The sequence below is a fragment of the Ceratosolen solmsi genome, unplaced genomic scaffold, assembly GCF_000503995.2.
Source record: "Ceratosolen solmsi marchali unplaced genomic scaffold, CerSol_1.0 scaffold27, whole genome shotgun sequence".
Lineage (NCBI taxonomy): Eukaryota > Metazoa > Arthropoda > Insecta > Hymenoptera > Agaonidae > Ceratosolen > Ceratosolen solmsi.
In genome coordinates this window covers 5,289,901-5,302,624 of record NW_011948426.1, presented here as the reverse complement: position 1 = coordinate 5,302,624, position 12,724 = coordinate 5,289,901, and the positions used below count along the sequence as shown (strand labels likewise).

General features: G+C 26.4%; 1 protein-coding gene across 1 annotated transcript; it reads right to left on the bottom strand.

Annotated features, from left to right (window-relative positions):
• Positions 1-274: 274 nt before the first annotated feature.
• On the bottom strand, positions 275-11,687 carry LOC105363234 (Lysyl oxidase-like 1). Its single transcript, XM_011500867.1, has 9 exons — positions 11,458-11,687; positions 10,793-11,019; positions 7,103-7,252; positions 6,344-6,637; positions 4,784-4,990; positions 3,766-4,063; positions 2,065-2,193; positions 1,728-1,851; positions 275-498 (listed from the first exon to the last, which is right to left on the bottom strand). The coding sequence occupies exons 2-9, from the start codon at positions 11,016-11,018 to the stop codon at positions 376-378; spliced, it is 1,551 nt and encodes a 516-aa protein (XP_011499169.1). The 5' UTR covers position 11,019; positions 11,458-11,687; the 3' UTR covers positions 275-375.
• Between the last annotated feature and the right edge of the window lie 1,037 nt (positions 11,688-12,724).

Here is a 12,724-nt window from a genome sequence, read left to right as displayed (position 1 = left end):
AATATTAAATAATAGTTCTATAGCTACTTCATTACAATAAATACTATAACAATTATGAATCATATTTAAATGACTGTTAATTTTGAAATACTGAAATAACATTTATCTATTTGTGGATAATAAATGACTTCTTACACATAATTTGGAATTCTCAAAGACAAAAGAGAATAAATACTAAGTATCTGAGCTTGAATAGAAAAAATTCATATGCCATATGACCGCTAATAAGTCAAGTATGATAATAAATTAAAAGAAACAATCTACAAAGTTAAATATACAGTTTCGAATAAGAAGTACCACGTTAATGGCATTCATAATCAGGTCTCGTGTTGGATGTGTGAATATATGTATTCTCGCTGCTGTTCGCGTGGTCCATTAGGGTTGACCCATCACACAACTGTGAACTTTGGCGAATGTATCAGTGTAAAGTAACTTGCACGTAGCAGCGTTGTTGTCAAACGACATTTCCCCTACCTTTAGTTCTGGATTCACAGCTACCTACACAAGTGCAAAATTAATGTTAATTATTGAATTCTGCATTATGCAATATAACGCCATAAGCTCAATCTATTGAGCGAGCCATATTACAATTCCGATGAGACCATGGCAAGGAATTTAATCTCATTCACACCTTGCATCAAGCAGAAAAACACTTTGATTAATTAGATTACGGAATACACGCTCATATTATAACATAAGCAAAGTTTTTTTGAAAAAAAAAAATTTTTTTTAATTAAATGAATTAATAAATTAGTATTAATCAGCTATTGATAAAATAATAATTTAGTTCTTTTTGAATAATATCGGTATTTGTTGCATATAATTCAAAATTTTAAATTAACTTAATCATAGCCATCTTTCAAATTGAATATTGCAAATTTATTGGACTATTAGTGATTCGATTAATTGAGCAAGCTAAATTAATAACATTTTTATGTATGGTTTAATTTAAAAATGAGAATGGAAATGAAAAATATGTATTAAATAAAAAAAATCAATGCTTCTTATACAAAACCTCGTATATTTTAATACAATATTAGTTTTACATTATCTTATATTATCTTATAAATAAAAAATGTATTTCACGAAATTAATGATTAATAGTGATATGATAATTAATTTTGTAATTTAATATATTTATTGAAATGTTTAAATTATGGTAAAATAATTATATTTTAATAGATTGTAAAATTTATTATATTTTCAATTAATTACTCTATACTCTTATTCTATGAAATTTTTGTATTTAACGAACCTATTAAATATACAAATTATAAAAACTTTGTTAAGAATTTCACTATAGCTTAGAAATATATCTATTTATATTATAATTATATATTTTTACAATAATTAATTATTAAACTCTAATATTAATATATTAAAATAATATGTAAAGTCAACCTTAAAAAATTATTAAACATAGAATATAAAATTTAGACAAAATAAATATATAAAAGATATATTCTTAATATATTACTGTATATACTTGCCTTTAATAAATGTACGTTTAAATATTAATTAAATTTTTCATATCACTAATATTATTTTATATATTTAATAATTGATTTTACTATAATTAATTGTTTTTTATAGTACTTTTTTTAAATTATACATTAAACACCAATTCATTTTTAAATATTATCTTAATATCGTTTCATTATATTAGAAAATTTAATTAATTATGCAATGAGCTCAATATTAAGGAACTAGTCTTTCTAAATAATTACCTTGAATGTATATAATCCTGGATTTAGTTCAGATATGTCGATCCATTGGCAATCAATATTATACTTGTAAATATCGCTGCAATTTACGGATATTCCCTGATCTCCATAACCAGCACATTTATATCTATGAGAAAAGGATATACAAACATTTATAGTGATTATATTAATAGATAATAGTCTATTAGCAATATTATATACATTATATTAATTGATAATTCTCTGTAATACAAAGTTACGAGTATCATAAACCATTCTGTGCGAATTAAAATGCGCAAATATGCATTCGAAAATACCGAATTTTTATACCAGAAATTATACTTAAATTACAATTACTAACCTTGGTTTAATTCCTGGTAAACACTGATTATCTTCTAAACAGAAGGAAGCTTTGTGACCTTCAGCTACTTTTTTTCCACTTGAATCAATGATGTCGAACGTTGCAAATACTTCCATAGAATGATAATGCCTAAGAAAGAGTATCAATTAATGTCTAAATAAAAAATTCAAAAATTAAAATTTTTAAATCATTAGGTATTGTAAATAATTATTATGGTTTTGGTTATCATCGATATGTTTCCCATATTTAGAAGATGCTTTTTTAAATAAAAATATAAGAATAATTTTTAGAAATAAATAGAGTCGTTAAATTTATATTGTGTAAGTATTAAGTAATTGAAGCACTAAAATTTAATAACATTTTTTTTTAATAAAATAATACTTGTAAAAGGAATAATATTAAAAATATTACAAAGTTAATTCATTTAACAGTGTTTCTAATATTTTCATTAATTTTAGCTACTAATAAATAATGTTTAGTTAATTAAATGGAAATATATATCTTTCATATTTTTGAAAAATAAGCAGATGCATTTAATTTTATAGCAACAATTTTAATACTTATTATCAAACATTGTGCAACAAACAATTGTACTAGTGTTTATGTGCACTTATGCCTGACACTCGCATAACAGACAATAAAATAGAAAACGGAAAATCGAAAAAAATGGAAATAAAAAATATTTTATATTGTAGTTGAAAGCAATAACAAAAATAAAGAAAAATAGAAAATAATATACTTTTTTAAAGCATCAATTAACTTTTATTTCTTAACAAGATAAAGGGATAATATCAGTAAAAACGACTTCTCGAATAATGCGACAGGATGCTTTGCCAATGTGTATGTAGGTTGACTTATTGGATGAATACCAACTAAAGTACAGAATTCATAAAGTACCACATCTTATCAATAAAATCGTCAGACATTGTCAATGAAATTACAAGGTCGAATAACCGAGAAAAAAACAAGAATAGGGATGCAATTCCGAGATATTAATGTTCGCCTATCTGAATGATAAATTAACAAATAACACAAAATGTAATGATGGCAAAGTAATGGTAATTATCTACATATAGTAAATTCAAGATATTTTAATCTGAAAAATGTGATCCAAAGTGAAGAAATTTCAGAAATCATTAAATATTGTAAATGTACTATAATACGTAAGAACATATCTCAGCAGAAGTAACGGAGAGAAATATATATTGTCAAATCAAAAACTTTACTAATATACTTGAAATGATGACTACTTAATTAAGATTTATTAAATGTAATATTTTATTGAATGCCCTCCAACAACCTACAACGTCAAATGTTTCTCAATTTACTTTATGAACTCATGACTTTTCACAATTATTTATATTTATATTTAAAATAAATAAATTAATTAAAATCATTTGATAAATTCATAATCGAGTGTCTCCATATTTGATAAAAAAAATACTAGTATAACTTGATTATATTACAATAAGTATGTTTGAATCTCTCATTAATCATTCTCCAATATCATTGTTTTTATTCGAGGTCATTATAAAATATATTGATATTTTACAGAGCGACATCGATATTTATGTATTAACGCCTTAAAACATTACGCAAATAATTAATTTTGTAAAAATGTATGCAGATCATGAATGATTACTTACAGAAGCTAGATTTTTAAAAATTGCGGTATAATATTGAATAAATGCAATGACCTACATGTGACACATGTGCCACTCCCAGAGATGCTTTGGCACGGAGGGTCGAAAGTCCGCGGTGCCGGCGTTTAAGATTCGGGCTGTGAAACGTAACAGTCTGCGGCTTTCCAAGTACCACTGCTGACTCTCTCGCTGCACTTGGTAGGCTTGAGATGACACACAATTTTCCTCCATAGCACATTGCAGCCAAAATAGTTGTCGATCCTCCAGGTGAGCAGTACGTTGAAGTTCTATCGAGTCGAGGACCAGGTCGGCTATGCGGGACGTGCAAGTCACGCCGGCTACGTTTTCTCCGACACCTGTCACAAGATCCAATAATTTGATGACACGTTACTGCGAATTATGATGAATGCTCTTATTATCTGAATAAGTAATGTCCAATGAAAATTGTCATTTTAATTAATCATCATAAAAGTCCGTCTTTATTATTGCTCTGAAATATATTTCAGAGTAAGTTAAGAATAAGCTAATTTATAAGGTTTTCGACAATTATTACTACTACTATTGAAGTTTCAATTCGGGTTGAAAACAAATTTTATCTTTCAATTTCGGTAGTCAAATTTTTTTTAAATACTAATGTTAAAAATTATATTCATAATTACCGATTCGGTAAAATTGAGAGTAACGAATTAATAATAAATATTATTTCAAATAATAGTCAGAAGCCGAATATTTTTACAATCCTACATTCAAATATTATTTACCAGCCTATTACAAAAACTAAAAATATATTAAAAATATAATGGATATTACTGCTAAATTAACCTCTCCAATATCATGGAATCGTGTGTCTAAAAACTATAAATTAAAATTATATTATTATAAAAGATAATACAGTAAACTTACCATTATTGTCATGATTGAATAAGATAATTCATTATAATTGTATACATTTTTTTTTTTAATTTAAATTTATGTACGGGCTTGATAATATTCAGATTTCTCATTTTACTTAAAACGAATAGTTGCAGTATTTCACTACTTTAAAATCCAAATTTAAAAAGATATACTTGACTAACCAGGGCAATCAAGAACGGTGTCATGTACACACTCGGCAATATTTTTCTCATTTCCGTGACATTTAATTCCACTAATGGCCATTGGAAGCCTGTTATCACCGAAGAAATTTGTCTGATAAACTTTGGCGGCATAGCCAAGTCCCAGCTGACGACAAATTACCGATGCTTCCAGAAGAGACCATCCATCACCACACACAACACCCCAATCTAATAAAATGTAAAAAGAAACAACAATACTTAAAAATCATATCAATATTTTACATAATTAACGTATGCAATTCATGAGAGTTTCAAGATACACAGGACAAAGATCTAAAAAAATGTTATCTTCTATAGTTTAGATTAAATAACAAATACTTTAGGTTATCTTAGAGTATGTAAATTTGACTTTGAAGCATAATTCAATAAAATTAAAAGTCTTATTAATAGGGAATATTGCGCCTATGCAAACAAATTTATCCGATTTCTAAGGGTTAATTTTTACAAATATGATATTATTTTTTAAAATTTATTTTAATAATTATTTTGTTTCGAAACGATATAATTTTGAGTATATTTCAAAAAAGGAAATTAATTATTTTATATTTAAATTTGTTTAAGCTTCATCTTAAATATCTCATATTGATGTATTAAATATAACTTAAATATCAATTTAATTCACTTCTTAAAGACTACTAAAGTATCGAATCAAAATCTTCTTTAATGATTAAAGAACATCCAAAATAAAAGGTACGCATAAACTAATATTTTACTTATATAGTGCTTTTGCTTTATGATTTAATATTCCAAAATATATTTTACACATTATTAGAATAGTTCTTGTAATTACTTAAAAAAGACTTCTAAGATACGTAATATTTATTCAAATATATTCATTGTATTGAAATAATTTTAAGGTATAGTAAATTATTGGGAATTTCTTAGAGTTTTAAAAATACATGATAAAATAGAAATAATTGTAACATTTAACTTTCTAGTTATTGTAATGAAACATCCAAAGATAAAAATAAAATATTTCAAATAATTATCCCATATAATTTGATAATAAATCGGATGATTTATGTTAACTATACAAAAAAAAAAAAAAAAAAAAAAAAAAAACAAAGTATAAAACAATTAATTGTTGATATTATAATTGCTTGTGAAGTATAGAAATATATTTAAAGAAAACAACTTATCGCAATGGTTATTAAATGTTTAATTTTTCATTCAACTATTAACAGGATAAATTTAATTATCTACTTTGAATGCATGAACAGAAAATCAATTTTTATTTTAATTATTATTATTATTATTATTATTATTATTATTATTATTATTATTATTATTATTATTATATTATATATGTCAATATAAATGAGTTTCGGCTAGTATTAATCCAATGAAAATTCCATCACGTAAATTCATAAAAGTTAGAAAAAGCTTTGCGTGCAAAATCAAGTATTCGCTATGAAATAAGTTAATTCCAATCTGTATGAGCAGTTACGTAACTATTACATCGAGACTTTCAAATCCATACTGTTCAACAAATGTACGATAAATATTAAAGATATTGCATACCCGAATCTCCAAGTTTGATTTCAATACGCCCTTGGCGAAATCCGGTCAATCGAACAGCAATTCCTTGTTGATGAACGTCCCTTATCTTGCTCTTCCGTTGTTCTAATTTTATGAGATTCGAAATGTTCGCTGTCACTCGATTGTCATGCATTTCTACATCCTCGCCAAAGTGGTCACAAATTACACCGGCGGCCTCGCCTCCCTCGCAGTCAGTTTTACCCCAACCATCAAATCGACATTTGGCCAACTCGGATTCCGTGCCGTCGCATAATACATTATCCATCCAGTACCGTCCTGATAAAAATTCAGAAATCTTTGCCAAGTGACTAAATTATAATTCTTAAGAATTATGATTACCAGAGGAAATATTTCAAAAGAGAAACTATTATTTAGAATACATCTCATAGTTTCCAGTTATAATTACATATCATTTTCAATTTAAAAAACTTTAAAAAACTTCTCGACAAAATTTCTTTTAAAATATTTTTATTCAAAAGTCTTAATTATCTATGCTCTATATGATATTTTTAATATTTATATTTTGTGAATCACTATAGGCTAGCATGAGCTACAAGAACAATGAAACTAAATGTATTGAAAATAGGAATAACGCGGAAAGGTAAATTTTCCCTCTTACTGTGAAATGTCAAACAGTTATAAGATTTAGCCGTAAACAGAATAACTTCAACTAAGGTTAAAACTCCGTAGCTTTAATAAACCTCTCAAAAATCATTATAATATACAATATTTTATCCTTACTTCTTGAATGTCCAAAATAGCTATTGCCAGTGGGCCATGCCTTGGAGGCTTTGTATCCCAGTTGTCCACAAACGACTCTGGCCTCCAACTCATCCCATTCATCGTCGCAGACGTTACCCCATCTTCCTTTATGGAGAATCTCTACGTTACCTGCACAGGAATAATCTTTGTAACTTTTCCGCAAAACCGATAGTGAATATATCACTGTTTAATTAAAGTAAACTAAAAGTACTAAAATTATTCTAAATACTTTCCTCGTTGTTTTCTTGGGATGATTTTGAATAATGGGTGTATCGTTAGTGGAAAGAATATTAAATAATAAATAAAAATATTTGCATTATTATTATATATTGACTTTTTAGTTAAAATTTGGTTTTTTCAATGTATTTGTTGTTTCCTAAAATGTCTTTATAAAAACATATTGTTATTCCAATTATTCATTGAAATTGCACGATTAAAATATATTCGGCAATATTAAATATTTGATTGATTATTATAAATACTAAAATGTCAAATATATGTATTATATTTTTAATAACAATATCAAAAAATTATTTTAAATAAATGATGTTTGTATATGATTAATCGTTAAATAAAGTTTATACGATTCTTTTTTTTTTTTTCAAAATGTTTGTGCTCCGACCTGAAATCAAACATAATATACAATTTAGGTTATATAAGTACAATTACTTTCTTTCTGTCATTTAATTAATATTTTGATTATTCACTGCTGTTCTTCTTATCCTACTTATTACATTAAAAGTGCTAAGTGCTGATAATCATACAATCCTAAGTAAAAATGGATATGATTTTGACTGCACTAAAAATGATTGAAATTATTAGAAAAAATCATAATCTTATGTTATAAATTTAATACAGTTAATTAAATTTTTAGTACTCGTGTACTTTCAAATAATAAATAAATTCTTTTTAGAAGAAAATTGATTTCTAAACCATGTTTATATTATGTTGTAAATAAATGTAATTAATATTTTGAATGCTTGGTCTTAAGTGATAAATAGTTCTAACGTAATTTGAAAGTTTAATCTAATTTAAAAACACAATATTTTAGTTAACGAATACTAATTTACAATACACAGAAAAAATACTTTAAATCGGTTAAAGAATACTGATCGAGAACTCGATATTTTCGGTAGTGGTATTGCATCAAACTACTGTGCTATTTGAATCCATATATATGTATGCATTTAGCGTCACGATATACTAAGTCATAGATATCGGGCTTGCAGTGACCCCTTTTTAATCGACATTACAGAATAACGAGTCCGCAATGCATCCATGTGTGTATATATGTATAGTATATATTATACTGCTGACTATGCATTCGTTCACATTACAATATACAGTTTTATCATTTTCTATACATATATATATATATATATATACAATTTTGGAATATTTCCTTTCATTTTTACAAATGGACATGAAATATCTCATTACGTTTATTATGCATTAAATTATGCACACATGCACGCGCCTACACACGTATATATACATATTTATACATCGATATTTATATGAATTTTATTATTATAACAATTACTACCTTTTATATATTTTTTTAGCAAATTTTATTTAAGTCGAATGGAGTATTTAGATAAATAATTTTGAATAATCAATTTATTAAAAGTACAAACATTATTTTATTATAATTTTTTTAATGAATTTCATTTTTCAATACGAATTCTCATTCTTAGCAGAAATTGCTTTATTTATATGTTTCAAGTATCATTTTACATATAGATTATACGAAATTTACAAAAAATTTTTACATAACTAAAATTTTTCTGGATTGATTATTATTTTCAATAATTCTTCAGCAAAAATATATTTTAAAAAGAAAGATACAATACATTTTTAATTTGGATCAAATAAATAACCAGTCCTATTTTCTGATTTTATTTCGCTCATAAAAATAAAATGTATGATTTAGCATTATTCTAAAAACTAATTTTCTTATGATTTTTCAATATTAGAAATATAATAGATTCATAATAAACATTTTTATATTTACAAAAAGGATTTCTAAATCATCAATCTACAAGTAATTTTTGCCTTCCCTCACGTCTACCTTTTACGACTAAAATCTAATCGCAAGAAATTTGTTTAATGGACAATATTTTATTCACAATGTTACCTATTTATAGAAATTAGGCATTAAAAAGACGTATAATGATAACATGTGGTAAGGACAGATTCACTAGCATTAACCAGGACATATCGATTAGTATGGCTTACATGAGAAAGGTAGTAAATGAGTACCTCTTATAGTTTAAAAACTTCTTATTTTGCAATTTTCATGATGTAAAGAGAAACTTGAGACTATCGACCATAGCGATGCTCTTCTCTGGGTCCAACGTCAAACAAGTTTTCTTTTTGCTCTTTTCAGCAAACGCTATTTACGTCATTACTTATTTTATGAATTAACTATTAAAATTTATTAAATATATAATTATTTGTCGATTGAAATTCATAAATATACTTAAATTTAAGAATCAGAATATAATTATGAAATTATTGTTTATGAAAAGAGTCATTAAATATACCAAATTTTGAAGAAAACTTTATAAAATGGAAGTATTCAATCTCAAACGATTATTATGTATGAATATAAAATTGTTCATAAATGTATATTAAAATTATATTAATTTAAATGGAATAATTATGTACGTTTTACATAAAATTTAATGACAGAACATTTTAAAACATTTTAAAAATTAATCTATTATATATTAATTGTGTAGACAATTACTAAAACAATAACTGACAAATTTCACTAATACTTTATTAAAATTTAATTTAAAATGATAAAATGAAAAATTTCTAAACAAATATTTTCAAATTATTTCTTTGGGTATTATAATGATTTGTTCTAAATTTTTGTTTTTACATACACCATAAAAATTGCATAAAATTCGTACTTAATAGAAGAAATCTAATTTTTATCACATTAAAAGTTAACTATTGATCAATGAAGTTTATTCAAAAGATTACATTAGTTATTATTCATTCAATGTATAGTATCAGTATTGTAGTATGTAATATTCAGTATAATTAACTTTTACAAAAAATACTACTTAAAATCACGAAATTTGCAATACTAAGGCTATATTACTTAATTACGTGAGGAAAATCATAATATTTAATATAGACTTCTTTATAATACGTTATATTAATATATTAATACTAGAACGAATACGATCATTTCAGATTGCTTCCTTAATAATATTAAATTTAAATCTTTGTACAAGTTAATCCTTGCACTGTAACTGCATTAAAGTGAGCTCAAATTATTAATTATTCAATGATAACATTTTTGAATATTTGATCCTTCTAAATTTCTTTAATTCATTCAAAAAAAATTTTTTTACAAAACTTAGTAAAATAAATTAGATAAGTTTTACAATTATATTTAATCATATTAGTGAACAAATTTGTTATAGCTTCTATTGATGTAGTAATATTTGTCTTTGCAACTATGTATACATTGAAATAATTTAGTGAAATACGTATAAGAATAAGTATTTACTAATTTATTTATTGTTTATTTACTTTTTTACCTTTATCTCTTTAATATATATTTTTATAAAAGACCGTTTTTAGAAAGAATTTCTAAAATATCTATGGACTAAAAAAATTAATGCGAAGAAAAGAATTAAACATTTTTACCTTCGAAAGCTCCTCTCTCACCACCAACGAGCTTTATGGCTCCCTCCTGTTTTTTCAGACGACGATAATCTTTCTTGTATCGTATGGCCTGCATGAATGCCTGTTTATCAGAATGATTGGCTAGCGCAGTGACTGTTGTTTGACCACCTGTCGGCGTGAAGAATTTACCAAGTGCAAGTGTCCATACAAAATAATGCAGCAGCAAATAGCTCTTTATATCTAACATCCTGTTAATTATAGAGAAAACCCATAGTTACTCAAGATTTTCTAGATAACATATTTAAAGGGACATTTAATTGTTTCATTCTGAATATTTCTTCATTGTCCCACACTATTGGAAACAATTTCCTTCGATTAAGAAATTACCATGAACGACATTTTTAATTACTATGTTAGCAATAAAACTTAATAAACGATACTCTATCTGATCTTCAATACATTCAATAAATTACATTTAAATTGTAAATATAGAAAATTTCAATTTATTTTGAATGTACATAGATGTTAAATTATTTAAATTTGTGATGATAGAAAAACGAATGCACAGGTTCTATGAAAGCATAAGCACTATATACCCTTCTCTACCCTTTAAAATTATTTATAAATAAGCATTCGTATGATGTATGCGATAAACTATCGATAAAACCAGTCGGCTTATCACTTACCTTAGCCGAATTCTCAAAAATTTCCCGGGTCTTTTTACAAAAATAACTTTTCACAGATGCGTACTCGTTGCGCGCCCCAAAAGTCAGTAACGCCACTCATCGCTGATTTGCTGATCTTTGAAAGAAGCTTATTGATAAAGGAGCAATGTTTCGCTGTCGTGTCTCTATTCACCGCAGAGACTGTCTTAAGAATCCACACGGCCACTTGTTTCCCACTGAATACACGCGGTGTCGATTCGTCATCTCAAGATGAGCGTATGCGATCGCTCCTATAACGCAAATACAGCCACGGACAGAAGGAGGAGGTGAGGGAAGAAGAGGAGAGGCAGCGACTCGAGGACTTTTGCGGTAAAAAGAGACGCTTACGCGCGCCTGTGCACGATTGTATTTGCACGAGTATCCGTTGAATAAAGACGAGGGCCACTCGCCTATGTAAATAACGTGCGCAATGATGCTCTTGTTTCCGTCTGCATTCGCGCGTGCTCCGCTTTTTTTTGGCTTACGAGGACGTCGTAAAAGTTATAGAGGCTACTCTAGGCGTCTGTTGAGAAGGAATGAACAGCTCTTACAAGCTTTTCCTTCGACTCTTCGCCGTTCTTTGACGAGTAATTTATTCAACGAGGCACGGATTTGCGCGAAAGCTTTACTACTGCGAGGAAAAAGATACTACGATTAATGATTGATCAATGAAATCGTATTATTTAACAATTTTTCCTTTGCTATCAACAACTTTGCGTGAGTTAATTTGGAAAATAATTTCGAATGCTTAAGCATTTTGAACATTTTCTAATACTCGACAATTAAAGCATCGATGATAATTCTATTTGAGTCGTTGATGACTCAACGGTTATAAATCTCTTATAATGACTTTATATCATCCCTGCGAATATATATGGATAACCTAAGGCAGGTGAAGAAGCCTATTAGCTTTTTTTGTTAATTATATCTTTGTTGTAAATTTATACTCTCTGACGTATACAATTACATGCAATATTTTTCCTCACAATTTACTTACAATAGAAAATATACGATTTTTTTTCCCACTCAAACTAAACAACTTGTAATATATGATTTTTTTTAATTTACACCAATCATTACTTTGGCTCGTAAGAAAAATGTAAATTTTTGTCTATAAATATAATCAATTGCTTCGTTTTAAATATCGTGCATTATTTACTTCTAATATTTCTCTTAACTGTCATATTAAATCGTAGTAGTACATATAACAATACATTAAATAGTAAAATAAACATATAAAAGAAATTTT

What these genes read in the sequence shown, in the direction of transcription:
- LOC105363234 (XM_011500867.1), bottom strand. Translation starts at nt 11,018, where the DNA reads ATGTTAGATATAAAGAGCTATTTGCTGCTGCATTATTTTGTATGGACA. An exon ending in GAGTGGCACATGTGTCACAT is followed by an intron (nt 2,194 to 3,765) that starts GTAGGTCATTGC and finishes ACTCTTTCTTAG; the next exon opens with GCATTATCATTCTATGGAAG. An exon ending in CAGGATTATATACATTCAAG is followed by an intron (nt 499 to 1,727) that starts GTAATTATTTAG and finishes GCACTTGTGTAG; the next exon opens with GTAGCTGTGAATCCAGAACT.